The sequence below is a fragment of the Nanorana parkeri genome, unplaced genomic scaffold (genome assembly GCF_000935625.1).
Source record: "Nanorana parkeri isolate BGI_ZX_2015 unplaced genomic scaffold, ASM93562v1 scaffold805, whole genome shotgun sequence".
Taxonomy (NCBI): Eukaryota; Metazoa; Chordata; class Amphibia; order Anura; family Dicroglossidae; genus Nanorana; species Nanorana parkeri.
The window spans coordinates 167,973-185,118 of record NW_017307073.1 but is presented as its reverse complement, the minus strand read 5'-3'; the positions used below and the strand labels follow the sequence as shown (position 1 = coordinate 185,118).

Sequence of the window (17,146 nt, the reverse complement as noted above, 5' to 3'; positions counted from 1 at the left end):
ATTGTGTTTCATTATTGCTCCTTGTATATGCATACCCTCTTGCTAAAGATGCACCTGACCAGTTATCCTATCCCACAAAGCACCTATTTTATGTTTCACCAAGAAGCCAATTTTGACATGTTACGTACAACATCTGACTATTCGGTAACATCGCATTACAATGCAACTTATTTGGTATCCCCAGCACCACTAAACTAATTTCCTGCACCAAATTGGTTCTATGCCATAAAATGATACATTTGTAGCCAAGATGGTCTGCACTGGAAGGGTAGGTGTTCTTCTGTCCTGACTATCTTACTTCTGGTGTGGCTATTCCCCTTTGTTCTTTATAGGAGAATATGCAGGAACACAGATAATGCAAGCAGTATTATGGCTTACATAGAAAGACAGAAAAGGTTGTAAACGGTTGTTACAGTGATACATTATATGGCCAAAGATTTTGTGGACACCTAACCATCTCACCTATACTCGAGGGACAAAAGTATATGGACTGCTCCAAATGGTTGAGTTCAGGTGTTTTCAGTGAGAAGACTGTTAATACTGTGACATACAAAGACATTTTAGACAATTGTTCACCTTCAACTTTTTTGCCCCATCATGACTGTGCCTCTGTGCACAAAGCAAGCTGCATATAGACATGGTTTGATGAATTTGGTGGGAAAGAACTCAAGTGGCCTGCACAAAGCCCTGACCTCAACTCTACAGAACTGCTTTGAAGCTTCAGCTTCAGATACATTGCTGAAAGCCTTCCCAGTGGAACCTGCTTTAGACATTTGGGGGGAGGGGGCATGGTTTTGCTTTGAGATGTCTAAAAACTTCATATAGGTATAATGGTCAGGAGTCCACAAATATTGGTATGAGTTAGAAATATAAGTTAAGTTGCTTCTGACCTGTTATCCAGTGAAAAGGGAATAGAATACACACCAAATAGGCTTTTATATAATATATATAAATATTGCATTTATTTCCAATATATTATTTTCCTCAGTAGTATACATGTTTTGAAATAAAAATCCACCAGTGGTGCTATCAGCTTTAAATCTGACATCCACTGGCGATTAGAACGGAAAGTTGTGTTCAGAAGGTTATTGGCAAACCGCCGTGCCTTATGAGCCGGGCAAGAATAAAGCAGAGTATACATGGTAAGAATTGTAAAACTTGTTTTTGGAATGTTCGTTTGATTGTACAATAGTTAATAGAGTCAAATCGACATTCAATTGAGACAGAAGTGAGGAAAAAAGTCGAAGGAACATTTCTTCGAATGGCTCAATGAATGAATGAATAAACAAATGAAATTCTAACAGTGAATGTGGTTTTCATTCTGGAAACACGATTCATTTCCAAAATCGAACGTTAAAATTAAACTGATGGAATTATCGAATGTTCTGATAAGATTTTTCATATGAACATTAGTACAAAGATCTACCAGTGTATGCGCAGCTTAAGGCACAGAAGGGTGGCTTGCAAGAACTGTACGGGTATGACAAATGTGAAATTCTTTCAACTGGACATAGTTTAGCACTGTTAGTGGCTTCCATTTTGTAAGGACAAGCTGCCAAGTCAAAAAATAACAGAGGCAGGATCTATTCAATTACATGTTTTCAGAAACCAAATCCCCTTTACAAAAGGAAAATGTCGAGGCTTTTGAAGCCTGAACACTACAAGGAATTGCAGGCAAGCCCTCCTGGGCACCTGGAATATGTCAGGTCAAGATGTCTTGAGCAATAGGACTGAGACTCTGCCCCAGATGAATTTATAAGCAGGGGGAGTGAGACTCCTCAATGTCAATAGTCACAGTAAGAACTCTGGCAGGTTGATCCTATCACCACACACCCCAAGAAATATTAAGAGCTAGGGGCAGATTCTGCCTATCAAACTGAACAGCATCCACCTATAACTAAAATACCAGAATTGGAAGGACGGACCCTTCAAAGAAGATCTGTACTGAGAGCAAAATGTAGAGCTGTCATTGCTGACGTCCACTGAAAATGCCAAAAGCCTTCCTGTTATGCTGTCCAAATGAAAGTTCTTACTTTACAAACTGCATGCTTGTTCCAGGTAAATGGCCCAGCCAGCAATGCAACTAAAAACAGATAGGCAAGAAGCATTTTTTAGATGGAGGTCATCATGGGCAGCCTCTGTATTTCTCTTAAGGGTTTCTTTATTTAGCATTGCATTCATATATGCATTTTAAACAAACACCGTATTGGTTTCTATGGCTTACTTTCACCAAAATGTGGTATTAGTAAATAATGCTCTTGAGTAATGTCCTACAGCCAACAGTGTCCCTAGTCTTTTCCCTGCCCTTGGGGGGGGGGGGGAAATTGGTGCACGCTAACGGAGGAGTGGATCATCTCACCAACTAGCTGGGGCCTCGGCTGGCTGCCATCCCACCTAGGTAACTGGTTACCAGGAGCTGAATGGGACACCAGACACAGGATCCCAGGTTGCTGGGCGGGGAGATGTATATGGCCCTTACACATCTCCCCACCAAACTCTTCCCCAGCCAGAAAGGGGGCAGCAGGCACATTGCAAACATTGTGCAGCAAGGCGGCCATGCTGCTCTGCCTGACGCCCCCCCTCCCACACGTGAGCCAAAGAGATGCTGCCTGAGGCAATCGCCTCAGGCTGCATCTTTAAAGGAACGTCCCTGCCTACAGCTAACATGGACCACATTATGTAAAATGTCTCTCAATAACTTTACATATATAAATATAACTCTGTACAAAAATATAAAAAGCTCTTGGAATTATCTGTAGCTATATTTAAAAATTCAGCTTTTTTTTTAAGTAAAACAAAAAATTTAATTTCCCTTCACAGAAGGATATAAGGCAAATGTGGTCAACCTTCAGCTCACCAGCTATGGAGAAAGTACAGGTCTGAAACTAAAACATGTTTAGTTGATAGCTGCCAATCAGATTTGAGATTTCATTTTTCTTTTTGCTAACAGAATAGAAAAGCGAGCATCTGATTGGTTGTTAAGGAAAACACATATTCTATCTTACTGTCACTATACTCGAGCCTCCAAAACTATCAGAGTGCTTCAAATATGATGGGACAGACCTTTCTAAATCTAATGGCCAAGATTGCTGTATTTATCAGAAGTGCCGCTTTATGGGCCTCAGGACTGAACTGCTGCTCAGCAACCAATCCGATAGCTCATTTCATGATTCTAGCGTGGCATTGGAAAATGAAAGGGAAAATCTGACTGGTAGCTATGGGACACAAGTAGAGTTTTTCCTTCAAATGCTTTACGTCAAAAGGTCCTGAAGGATGCATTCTAGTTAAAGGAATGGAATTGTAAGTCCGTTAGGTGGGAGATCCAGGCCACTGTTCAACCAGATCTCGTGGATAATTTGCTCCCTTCGTTCAATCCTTTCAGCAAGATCTGCTGCGTCTGCGCTGCTATAGAGTGGACGTGGAGATTTGCACAGCTCGCGGAATTCCTCTGAAAAGTTAGACTTGTTGGAGGACTCGTCCTCTTCTTGCTCTTCGCTGCTGTACTCCTCTGCCTCTTCACAGTCCCGATCCTGCACTACCTGTCCGTTCATCTTCCGAGGAGAACGCCAGTCCCTTCTCCATGATATGTGGATTACCAGAGCAAACAGTGTAACGATCAGTCCAACGCAAACACTGGATACAAAGAACAAGGCCGCTGTTTCCGGATTATCTAAATGTAGAGGTAGGTATATCAGATTATGTTGTACAGTGTTACTGCAACCTCATCATTATACCTCATTTGTATACAATACCAAATATCTTGTATCCTGTACTGATATGGGAACATTTTATGTTCTTTTTACAGCAGTATTAACCACTTAAATCTCTTACAGACCACAGCAATTTTAAAATTTCTGCCATGGGCCTACTAATTTGGAGAACTTACAGAATTCCCATCCCATCCTGCCTCTCCTCACTCCTCTGACAGTTATTTTGTATTAAACCCGGTATCTACCTTCTTTTGGAAATGTTCTGGCCTGTCCTGTGACATCACCCCAGGCTTATTCTCTTTTACCCAGGTGGCAGCAGGGGCAGGCATATTTCTAGGACTGGGTGGTGCTTATGTAAATACATGCAAGTGTTGCTCAGTCCTGGAATACTGTGAGCCCAGCCTGGGTGATGACGAGCCCCCTAGGGTGGGCATGCACACAACAAGCTGGGCTCAGAGGAAAGGTGCAGAATGACAAAGTGTTGTCAGAGGACGACAGAGGACCTCTAGCACTGGACTGAGGGGGAATTCAGGGACAGCACCGGAGAGTGGAGAGGGTACGTACAACTTTGGAATTTATTTTTATTATAATGGGGTGGGGGGAGAATGGACCCATATAAAAAAATGAAGCTGGAGTTCTACTTTAAGAAAACAAAGTAATACATATAACAGTTTTTAAGAATAAACAATGCTTTCTTTCTGTGATATAGTCTTGCAAAAATGATTTTATTTTTCATGCAATCCATAGTAAAAAACGTAAAAAATGTAATAAAAATGTCTTCTTTAAAGTTAGCGTTCAAACGTTTACATTTTATTCTGCCATTTGTCCCATTTCAAATGACACCACAATTGTGATATAAGTTACCATTTTTTTTACTGCAACACTGAAAAATAATGAATACAAAAAAAAACGTTTAAATATGAATGGTTTTGCTGGGAAATGTAAGTTATGCGGGGAAGGGGAATAAGAAATTAATTAGGGCTGATAAGGGTAAACTAAGGCTTAATAAGGAGTTAAATAGAAACATTTTGTTTTCTGTTTTTTCAATTGTCAGGTTGCTTTAGCTGACTTCATATGCAGATCAAAGCTCGTTCCTTTGACCTGCAGATGAATGAAACAGAACAAATACAAAATTAACCATGTTACTTTGTATCTGTAGATCTCACATCTGAAAAATGTAAATTTGTTTACAGCAACAGCTTCTACAGACTTTGTAAGTACACAGTAACTACCGGCTGTCCTATTGACAGCTGGGAAATGCCAGCAAGTGTGAGGAGGGAACAGCAGCAGGGCAGAAGGACAGGATGTACTACACATGCCCTGTGTACTTTATCTGTGTAGTACACTCAGTGTCAACAACTGGTTACGTGTCAATAACTGGCCCTCTTCTTTTTTGGTTCCTCACCACTGTTGTGCCACTGGAAGCACAGTAAAATACCCCATACTACCAGGTATGGCAAGGCACGTGACTCACCCCTCTTCCTTGTGGCAGTGCATGGACATTAACAGTAACCTTTTTATAGGTGAAATTCAACAACAAGTGGGCCTTTATTAGTCCATTTACAAAAATCCAACACCACGGTCCTCATACTACACAATTGTTGGTAAATTAGTGTATTATGCATGATAAGCTTTAAACTATCCATAGACATGCAGATCAGTCTGCCTGATTCAACTTGAGCTAAAACTACGCAGTGCCTGATCTGGAACAAATTCAGCCAAACATGTGTATGACCCAGTCATTCCTCAATCATGGATCAATTAAAAAACATATTAGCAAATTATTAGCAAGTCAGGTCTAAAATTATCTTTTTTGCTAATAATCAGCCTGTGGTTGCTTTACAGTACCGTGAAACTGGTTGGCTTGAGAAAGGTGCAGCCCACTGGCAAGAACAATCCAAGCTGCCAGCTGCTAATATAAGTACAGCAGAAGTGACAACACCACCATTGAGTCCCTTCTATGGGACTTCACATGGCACAACCTACATCTCATTTATATGACCTGAGACTTAAATGTCCTCTGTTTCTAGTAAAATAAGATAAGTGCTTAGGCATTAATTTGGGAATGACTTTAGCAGCTTGTATTTCAGGCTCAGTGGGCTTTCCACTCACACAGCATGTCAGTATGTACAGGAATCCTACCTCTGATGTAAGAATAGGCTGCAAGAACGTTACTGAGGAGAAGCCCGTCTCTGTTGGGAAGCTGCGACTCCGATGGGTGCATTATGATATCTGTTTTAAAAGAAAAATGGACAGACATATTGAACATCTCCCATCCGTGCAGATGTACAGAGAAGAGCCACCAAGGAGCAGAATATGTGATATTGCACGTTCCACATAAGCCATGAAATGAGGCGTATCATTCTGGGGACGGTGGAATTAGAAGCACATTCTGATCATTCTTCAGTAGCAAGAAGTAGGTAAATACGGGAGAGGCTGTAAGCTTAATTGACATTTATTATACTCCCAGGTACATGGTATTCAACTAGTGGCATACTTGGCTTACCCTAGTCTTAGCTCTCCTGGCGTTCATCTGGCAAAATGCAGTGGCCTACTTAAAATATATATATACAGGTAAAGATTAACTCCAGCCTGAGGAATGAACTTGATATTGTTCTATATTTTGGAGTTACTAACACTACTAACCATAAACTGCTAACAATTTTACCTCTTTACTTGCAAAAAAAAGAGCAACTAACACTGGAAAACAATGGGGGGAATTGATGAAAACTGGAGAAGACAGAATCTGGAGCAGCTGTGCATGGCAGCCAATCAACTTCTATCTTCAGTTTGTTCAGTTAAGATTTGAAAATGAAAGAGAGAAGCTGATTGGTTGCCATCCACAGCTGCTCCAGATTTTGTCTACTCCAGTTTTGATAAATTCCCTTCAATGTGTCTGTGACCACCCTCTCCAATACACCAATGGGGACACAAATATGGTGTTGATAAGGTGCAGAAAAACACCAATCACCCCACATGGTGTCAACAAGCCCTAAGGGTTAGCCAACAAGTAGGACAAATATAAAGACATGATACACGTTTGTTGAAATAAATACACATACTATAACATTTTACATAAACAGTGGAGAAATGCAACATGTATGTTTAATAGTGAAACATGCCATACAAAACGCTTTATATGTGGCTGCTCTCGAATTACACATGCAGATTTAAGCAGATGGGTTTTCCTGCAAAGCGTTATGGTAAACAGGAAGTGACATCAAAGCATCCATGCAGTGATTCTAAAAAAACATGCATTTTTTCAGCACCGGGAACTGATACATGTCTGAAATGAATGGGGAAAAAGTGGGGAGAAACCACGATTCTTGACCATAGGTTCTGGGTGGTATCATATCTTCACTTCTATAGATTATTATTTGATTGTACCATATTTTTACTGTTTATAAATGACTAAACAATGTACAATTCTGCTAAAAATTAGGTCTGACCTTATAGGTAACATTTTCAGTTGAATACTGATGGATTGTGAAATATTTGCACACAAACTTAGTGATGTTGAATGGACTCTCTATAATGTTTACACTTACTATTATGGGAGCAAAGTTTGTTTTATCTAGAATGGTGGTGAATTGTGTAACAAAGAACAGTACTTTCTTCTGTTGAAAACTGACGAATTAAGCCGTAAGCCCTGGTTCACACCAAGGCGGCACCGTTTTTAATCGTTGTACGCGCGTTAGCAGCATGCGGTTATTTGCGCTTTTTGATTGGCAGCTCATAAAACATTGTGGGCAATGGAAGAACGAAAGTATAAACGCGCAAAAACGCTCACGAAAATGTGCAACATGCTTCTGTTGCGCGTTTTTGGGCATTTCCAATTTAGTCTATGGGGAGGAAAAGCGCTTTTAATTGCCCAAAGAAGCTCCTGTATCTTTTCAGGCGTCTGGCGTGTTCCTGCAAGGCGTTTTTCTGTTCAGGTATAAACCAGGGCCATTGAAAATCATGGGATTTCTTGTGTTAAACAGTTAAAAGCGCTTTTCGAACTGCTCAAAAACTCCTAACTGTGAACCAGGGCTAAAAATGTAATATATTGCAGCCTATCAGTTCTTAGATGTGCTGGCTGCATTCGTTTTCTTTTCAGGCTTATTTCCTTTATTTTCACCTGATGATCCAGCCAGTAACACATTTCCTGTCCCACGATGACAATGCTCATTCTAAGAATGTTGTCAGCCTAGCACAGGAAGTGTGTTAGAACTGCAGTGCACCTCCCACTTTCCATAATATAGTGGGGGTGTTCTGTAGTATACAGAGGTAAACTGGGCAGGCCTGATAACAATGCAACATGCACCGGATAGAAGACAGCACTGGCTTTCTGGTAGAAACAACTGGTATTTCTTTACACTTATTGAAAAAAGATAACAAAATGCTTTCAATGCAGTATTTAACAAACCAAAAGGGAGCAAATAAGAGATATTATGGTTAGGGTTTGCACCTTAATTAAGAATTTCAGCCAAACTAGTTTTGGATAGGGTAGAGTAGGGTGAGAAATTCTGTCAGGTTGTTATTGTTGTCTATGTCTCTGTTGAGGAGAGCCACTCTATTATTTGTCCAGGTGACCACCAGCACTGGGAGAGAAAGTTAAACTGTATGTAACTCCTAACAGGGAACTTCTCTTATTTGATACTTTTGGTGTGTTAAATAATCCATTGACTTTTGATCTTGCCAAAAGCTGAGACCCTTCTGGGATGAGTTGCTCTCTGTTATTGAACAATTTGTCATGGTGGACATGCCGGATGACCCTGTTGCTTGTTCATAACCTCTTTGACTGTACATCTCCTCAATGCAGCACAAGCTTGGATTCTATTATTAAGGAAGCCGACCCACCCCCTGCCTTTGCGTCTTTCGTTCAGCATAGTGGATCACATCTTACGGATGGAAGACCTGATGTTGACTCTAAAGAATACTGAAGAACGTTTCGGATCCACTTGGAGGCCTTGGCTTTTTTTTCCAAACCACTGAACAATATCTATGGGCTCTGTCTGACCATTCTCCATGACTTCTTTTTGGGGCTACTACAAACTCTTTTTTTGTAGTGCTGGCTTGGGGGAATGGGTTCCGTAGAGGGTTCTTTCCTTCCCTTCCTTTCTTTTTCCACTGCCAATATGTATCTTTTCTCTTCTTCCCCTTCCTATCTTTAAACCTTTCTGGATTCCTCATGGCTTGCCTTTATCGATCTTATGTATCCTCTTTTTCCATTTCAAGCTCCTCTTCTTGCTTTAAAACTCCCTCCTATATAGGGAGGCCATGACTAATTAGTTTATAACTCCAGTCCTAAGTCTGAATGAGACGCACTTACATTTTATTGCACTCACCCAATGCTACCAGTTTTATTTTACCATGTTGCACAATGCAAATTATATTGATTTTTGTATTTTAAACACAGGTGACAACTGGCTGTCTATGTACTCTACCCATCTTGCAGATATATTTAGACCAAAACCGAAAAAAATAAAATTTGTCAAGCCAAAACCGAAACCAAGAAATCTTTTTAAAATATTTTTTTTAAATATTTTATTTTTATTTATTTATTTTTTAAACTGTATGTAACTCCTAACAGGGAACTTCTCTTATTTGATACTTTTGGTGTGTTAAATAATCCATTGACTTTTGATCTTGCCAAAAGCTGAGACCCTTCTGGGATGAGTTGCTCTCTGTTATTGAACAATTTGTCATGGTGGACATGCCGGATGACCCTGTTGCTTGTTCATAACCTCTTTGACTGTACATCTCCTCAATGCAGCACAAGCTTGGATTCTATTATTAAGGAAGCCGACCCACCCCCTGCCTTTGCGTCTTTCGTTCAGCATAGTGGATCACATCTTACGGATGGAAGACCTGATGTTGACTCTAAAGAATACTGAAGAACGTTTCGGATCCACTTGGAGGCCTTGGCTTTTTTTTCCAAACCACTGAACAATATCTATGGGCTCTGTCTGACCATTCTCCATGACTTCTTTTTGGGGCTACTACAAACTCTTTTTTTGTAGTGCTGGCTTGGGGGAATGGGTTCCGTAGAGGGTTCTTTCCTTCCCTTCCTTTCTTTTTCCACTGCCAATATGTATCTTTTCTCTTCTTCCCCTTCCTATCTTTAAACCTTTCTGGATTCCTCATGGCTTGCCTTTATCGATCTTATGTATCCTCTTTTTCCATTTCAAGCTCCTCTTCTTGCTTTAAAACTCCCTCCTATATAGGGAGGCCATGACTAATTAGTTTATAACTCCAGTCCTAAGTCTGAATGAGACGCACTTACATTTTATTGCACTCACCCAATGCTACCAGTTTTATTTTACCATGTTGCACAATGCAAATTATATTGATTTTTGTATTTTAAACACAGGTGACAACTGGCTGTCTATGTACTCTACCCATCTTGCAGATATATTTAGACCAAAACCGAAAAAAATAAAATTTGTCAAGCCAAAACCAAAACCAAAAAATCTTTTTAAAATATTTTTTTTAAATATTTTATTTTTATTTATTTATTTTTTTACTTTACTTTTAGGGGCTTTGGGGAAATATTAGAGGTCTAAACAGACCCCTGATATTTCCGTTTTAAAATAGAAAACGAAATTGAGGACACAGAGTCCTCAATCCCTTTTTTCTGCAGCCCGTTAGAAATAAACAGGAATCCTCTATACTGAGTGCTCCTGTCAATCATGAATGAACAGGAAGTGATATAGAGCACTTCCTGTTCATTCATAACAACACAGTAAGCATACTATGTCCTCAGTTATTTACAAACACTCAGCGATCAGCTCTACTGCTCTCCATCCTGACTTGCCTGTCACAGGAGTCTGAGCGGGTGGTGTGGGAGGAGAGCTCGGCCTCCAGTGATAATGCTGACAGCACTCTCCTCCCCACTCAGCCTCCTAAAAGTTTTTCTTCTGCCCGCTGGGTGCTGCTCTGTGTACCCTCTGGTCCTCGCAACCTCTGCTTACACAGCGGATGAGAGGGGACACAGGGCAGCGCCCAGAGGTTTTAATGATATATATCATTAAAACTATTCTGTTATATCTGTTTGACAAGTGCACAAAATACCTGTTGATTCTACCAGAAATCTTGCGAGCTGACAACTTCCTGTGCTCTCTGCTTGTGCTAATTGTTATCAGTTACATTGTTCCCTGTTTTCTCTGTGAACTACAGAACTCCTTTCCAATATGTTGTAGAGAAGTATAAAGAAAGAGACGTTCTGTAATCCAGTTCTAAGGGGACAGCACTGCTTCTCTATAGATACGGTATGTTGTGTGAGTGTAGTCACCTTAGGACTGGAAGTGTTTACTGGAAGGGCAACCAAGTGAAAATAAAGGAAAAAAAGAAAATGAATACAAGTATCACATCTAAGGACTAGTAAGCTGTAATATATCACATTTATGTTCTTGGGTTTATATACACTTCATGGGAAGTCCAAAATGGTAGGGTTGTCATCAGTACAAAATTATAGGAAATATGTTTCTATGGGGACACCTGTCAGATGGTAATTAGCCCTGACCTCTGTGCTCACTGATATTGACTTTCCGCTGTAAAACAAGAAGAACCCTAAAAAAAGGTTTCTTATCATGTAAAATGGGGAGTCTGACCCTGTCTGCATTAATCCAATGTTAACATTAAAAAAAAGTATTTCTGATCAAAAATATTATTGTGCCAGATTTCTTTGAATCCCCTCCCAAATACTAACTATAAACATCAGATAAGAGTCAGAATGGGTCTTGATCTGACCATCGAGTGATCTTTTATTTTCTAATTTTAAAAATGTCCTCTTCATTGACATACAGGCTTGTGAGTTGTCTATGGTCAAAAAAGGTGTTTATTACAAACAGGTATGAAGATAAGCCATGATAGTTACCATATTTACCATCGTTCTGCTTCAAAGGGGGTACTAGATTAGAAATCTTTGGGTCAACCTCCTTCAGAAGGATTTGGGGAACTATAAATGAAAAACAGAATATTGTATTTTCCCCTTCTCGCTATTGAGATGCACCTATCACCTATCTCTAATCTATATATTGAGTAGGACTTGGTGGAAGAATTGTAGACTTCTGGATGGATGTTCCTTTCTAGAGTGGACAAAGCGGTCTACTTATTAGGATTTGCTTTGATTTCCCGCCTGCCATTTTTCTTTGACAAATTCAAAAATGAAATTACCAATATCTACACTTCTTTTTTCCTGTAAAAATCTATTTGAACTAACAGGAATTGGAGTATTTTAATAAAAGCAAATGTTATGGATTAGAAGGTGTCATTTTATGTGCTGGGGTTCCGATAAAAGAACCTTGTCAGTTGCCTAAAAAAATTGAAAGGCCAGTTCCCGGCCATAGAAGAGCTGTTATACTCACCTCTATGGTGGCCCATGTCTACCACCTTTATTTCATGTCACCAGTGCAGCCTCCAGTCAGACTCTTCAGCATTCAGTTCTTATGGAAGTGTCGGATGGCTGTGTCCCCCAACGTGCTCTGATTCCTTCCATCGACCTCATATTTACTAGCTTGTTGACCCTGTACACTTTGTGTTGTATGGTAAAATGTGGGACTTTAGTGACTCCTAAAAAGTCTAGCTATATCTTTTTTCTTTTGATGGTAACACACAACATTGTTTGTTCAGCATCTTTTCATATAGTGCGTTCTGGTCTCACATTTATTCCTGGTTTCTTTGGCATTTGAACCTGCTGTCCCCAGAATTCTTTTCAGCAGGTAGAGATTGGCATCTCCCCTTCTCTATTCAGTTATAGTGGGGGTGTTATAGCAGTTATGATCCCACTGTGCTTCAGAAACAATCAAGTAAGACCAGCTAGTATACCTCACAAGTGTGTACACAGAGATCTTCTGTATCCATGCATCATGGCAATCAGTTCTTGTGACAAATTGGGTAATCTGGTGCCATACATAAACAAAAAAACACAGAGAGCACTGGCCTCATGAAGTACATAATACTATTTATTATTAATAAAATGGGAATAATGCACTTAATAAACGATCCATATTCATGTAAAGATAACCACCATGCAACATGAATAGGAAGGGTTAACATTCAACACATACCACCAGCATCCAAGTGGCTATCAGAAGCTAATGCTGGAAATAGCTAGTGCGTTTCTGGGTTTCCACCCCCTGTCATAAGAGCCTACCTAATGTCCACTACATTCTGCTTTTACCTTGACCCTAAAGGTAGCCGGGGCAAAATGTGGAATGCCTCTAATTTTGTGAGAAAATTTGAGTGCTATATGAGACCTGCATATGTGTAATGGTTTTGGGTGACTGCTCTGATTGTCTAGGCAATGCATACCCATGCTGTGGTGCTAGCCAATGAAAGCCACAGCCAGGTCTTGATCACGTTGAGTTTTCTGGGTAACCAAGACACAAACCTGTATGACATGAGCCTCTCAGAACTTCTCATGGGCAGCCCACTGAGAGCCACGACCAGGCCTAAATCACACCGGGTTTCCTGAGTACATCAGGTGTGGAGTGGATGTCATATAGGCTCTGATGATGGATCTGATGATGCTAGTGGCAGCCATTGGATATTAGCACTTCCTATTCATGTTGGCTGGTGGTTATCTTTACATGATGATTGACCTTTTATGTTTGTATTATTCACATTTTATTTTTAATAAATTGCATTATGTACTTCACGAGGCCAGTGCAAAGATGGACAGTGCAAAGATGGACAAAGACTACCATGCAAACTGAAACCGTAGAACAAGTGTTCTGACATTGCCCACATATCACATTATCATGACCAGAGCAGTCTAAACTGTTCATTTAAAGGAAGCTTGCACTGAGGGAACATGTAGACACATTTTTCCTTCTAAAAAAAACAGTTTCCTGGAAATGGTCCTTTTCTGCACCTGCTGGCAAGGGACTGGCTTTACTACTTTGTCTGTGGCTGCTTTTCAAAGATAAGACATTGTACACTGGCATTGTTTTGATGTGCCTGGAATGTATTTAGCTTACATAAAAAAAAACCTTCTATGAGAGTCACAGTGGAACTTTACAGAGGCAACCTGTACTTAGAATGTAGGGAGCCCATCACTGATGAAATCTCCTTCTAAAAATACAAGGTCCCTGGCTGTAATGCAGATTCAAATCAGCAATGGCATCCATTGTACTGTAGCTTAGCACAGAATGTAAAAATGGCTCAAGCAAAACTATCAGGATTATTCACAAAACGGTGAAGAGTTTGGAGAAGGCCGGAGAAGTGAACAATCTAGGACAAAATAGCTGAACAGGAAAAATTCTCCAATTCAGCTCACTTTACATTGTCCTAGATTGTTCCCTTCTCCTGCCTTCTCCAAACCCTTCACCCTTCTGTGAATAACGTGAATAACCCTGTATGTGTCATAAAATATAATTTGACAGAATAATACAGATAATTATAGCACACATAGATTGTTAAATTACTTTTATCTTCCTTACCACAGGAATAATTTACAGTGAGATATTTGATGACACCTGGTAGACAAGGGCTTCCAAATTGTTCATCGCTGACCAGCATTCGACATCTCTGCTTCCCGTAACACCGGTGTGCCAGCACCTTCATTGCAGAATATGACACACAGTCTGCAGGGATAAGCGTAACACCATAAAGATATGTTATGAGACCTGCATATGTGTAATGGTTTTGGGTGACTGCTCTGATTGTCTAGGCAATGCATACCCATGCTGTGGTGCTAGCCAATGAAAGCCACAGCCAGGTCTTGATCACGTTGAGTTTTCTGGGTAACCAAGACACAAACCTGTATGACATGAGCCTCTCAGAACTTCTCATGGGCAGCCCACTGAGAGCCACGACCAGGCCTAAATCACACCGGGTTTCCTGAGTACATCAGGTGTGGAGTGGATGTCATATAGGCTCTGATGATGGATCTGATGATGCTAGTGGCAGCCATTGGATATTAGCACTTCCTATTCATGTTGGCTGGTGGTTATCTTTACATGATGATTGACCTTTTATGTTTGTATTATTCACATTTTATTTTTAATAAATTGCATTATGTACTTCACGAGGCCAGTGCAAAGATGGACAGTGCAAAGATGGACAAAGACTACCATGCAAACTGAAACCGTAGAACAAGTGTTCTGACATTGCCCACATATCACATTATCATGACCAGAGCAGTCTAAACTGTTCATTTAAAGGAAGCTTGCACTGAGGGAACATGTAGACACATTTTTCCTTCTAAAAAAAACAGTTTCCTGGAAATGGTCCTTTTCTGCACCTGCTGGCAAGGGACTGGCTTTACTACTTTGTCTGTGGCTGCTTTTCAAAGATAAGACATTGTACACTGGCATTGTTTTGATGTGCCTGGAATGTATTTAGCTTACATAAAAAAAAACCTTCTATGAGAGTCACAGTGGAACTTTACAGAGGCAACCTGTACTTAGAATGTAGGGAGCCCATCACTGATGAAATCTCCTTCTAAAAATACAAGGTCCCTGGCTGTAATGCAGATTCAAATCAGCAATGGCATCCATTGTACTGTAGCTTAGCACAGAATGTAAAAATGGCTCAAGCAAAACTATCAGGATTATTCACAAAACGGTGAAGAGTTTGGAGAAGGCCGGAGAAGTGAACAATCTAGGACAAAATAGCTGAACAGGAAAAATTCTCCAATTCAGCTCACTTTACATTGTCCTAGATTGTTCCCTTCTCCTGCCTTCTCCAAACCCTTCACCCTTCTGTGAATAACGTGAATAACCCTGTATGTGTCATAAAATATAATTTGACAGAATAATACAGATAATTATAGCACACATAGATTGTTAAATTACTTTTATCTTCCTTACCACAGGAATAATTTACAGTGAGATATTTGATGACACCTGGTAGACAAGGGCTTCCAAATTGTTCATCGCTGACCAGCATTCGACATCTCTGCTTCCCGTAACACCGGTGTGCCAGCACCTTCATTGCAGAATATGACACACAGTCTGCAGGGATAAGCGTAACACCATAAAGATATGGATCAAGCTTTAGTGGTCGAGTTTACTCAGGAAATACATATATGGTAGCCATGGACAAGCACATCTCATACAGAGAATATTGGACTTGTGGGGGAGTTGTCACCTATTTGCATAGTATGTAAAAAGATGATAGTATGTAACAAACATAAGAACCACCAACTATATTACCAAAATGATCAGGACACCATAATCGTAACCTATATTTCTTTCTTTTTGAATAAGAGAGTAACTGTACTATGAATTCTTCTGGAGGGATAACTGATTTTTCTACCGTGGTACATTGGTTTACAGTTTCTGCTTATTATTGATGCAGGGTTCCATTGCCAAAAAAAGGTAAAGAAAAGCCCCCCAAACTCCCTTACCCGAGCCCTAAAACCTGAATTCCTAAAAGAACCAATTACACATGACCGGCACCCAACACGTAATCTGACCCTATGCTGTCCCTAAACTTTACCCTTAATCCCCCAAAACTAAATCCTAACCTTGACCTGATGCTTCTCGTAGGCCAATTTACAATCATTTTTTACACAATGCTTTGCATTCAATAGTTTTTACTTTTAGGCTCAATAAGTGATATGAAGTGCAAGCTAGTGATAGGTCAAGGTTTTTATAAACAGGCCTTACAAAATGGAACTTGGAGGAAGCAGTTCAGGTACAAACACTCTCAAAATATTAAGAGGAACTGAACTCTGGAAGCTGTGCCCAACAAAATGTAGGCAGAGGACAAAGGACTAGTCACTAGTATTGCCTGTGGTCTCCCTGCGGTCTTTCCCTATTACTAACTTACCGTGCTTTGTTCGGCACTGTGTATCTGCATGGAGGTGGCCATCTTGGTAGAGGCAAGGCTTTGCTTCCTCATGTCAGCCTCCAGCAAGGGGAGCAATGAGCAGCACAGTAGTGTCATCAGTAAATATTACAAATCTTGGGAGATTAGCAGTCAGAGGCAGCAGTGCCTTAGATTTCATGCTGCAGATATACAGCTATGATGCTGTAGGCTCAGGAGTGCCTGAACACCCTCAAATACCAGGAAGTGCTCTGCTATTTTTCAGGAGGAATTCTAGTTAAAAGGATAAATATTTCAGGGTACTGCTAAGGCACAATTAAAAGTTCTCAATGTTCCCCGTAACATAGCAAATCTTTACTGTTTGAGTTCAGGTACACTTTAAAGCAAACTAAGCAAAGTAAGTTATGGTGTGACACTGCATAATAACAATGATAAAGATCTTAGCATAAAGAGTCCAGAAAGAGAGAAAAAGAAAGACAGAATATTTTACTCTATGAACATTGTGTCATGTAAAACACAGATGTCCCATCTTGCAAAGCATATATTTATTTCTCATGCAGTATATTTATTTTAAAATAGCTTGGATATTTCCCATTCCTCCCAAGAGACTAAAAATGAAGCCTGTGATGCAACCAAATTGTCTGTTAATTCCAGTGTTTCAAAGAGAACCCACATGT

General features: G+C 40.1%; 1 protein-coding gene across 1 annotated transcript in view; it reads right to left on the bottom strand.

Annotated features, from left to right (window-relative positions):
- Positions 1-3,211: 3,211 nt before the first annotated feature.
- The window catches only part of EVA1C (eva-1 homolog C), a 66,676-nt gene continuing 52,741 nt past the window's right edge, over positions 3,212-17,146 (bottom strand). The window contains exons 5-8 of the mRNA XM_018565004.1: positions 15,509-15,652; positions 11,572-11,652; positions 5,853-5,942; positions 3,212-3,670 (exon numbers count right to left, since the gene is read on the bottom strand). Coding sequence (XP_018420506.1) covers positions 3,285-3,670; positions 5,853-5,942; positions 11,572-11,652; positions 15,509-15,652 — 701 coding nt within the window. The 3' untranslated portion in view covers positions 3,212-3,284. The remainder of the gene's footprint in view (positions 3,671-5,852; positions 5,943-11,571; positions 11,653-15,508; positions 15,653-17,146) is intronic.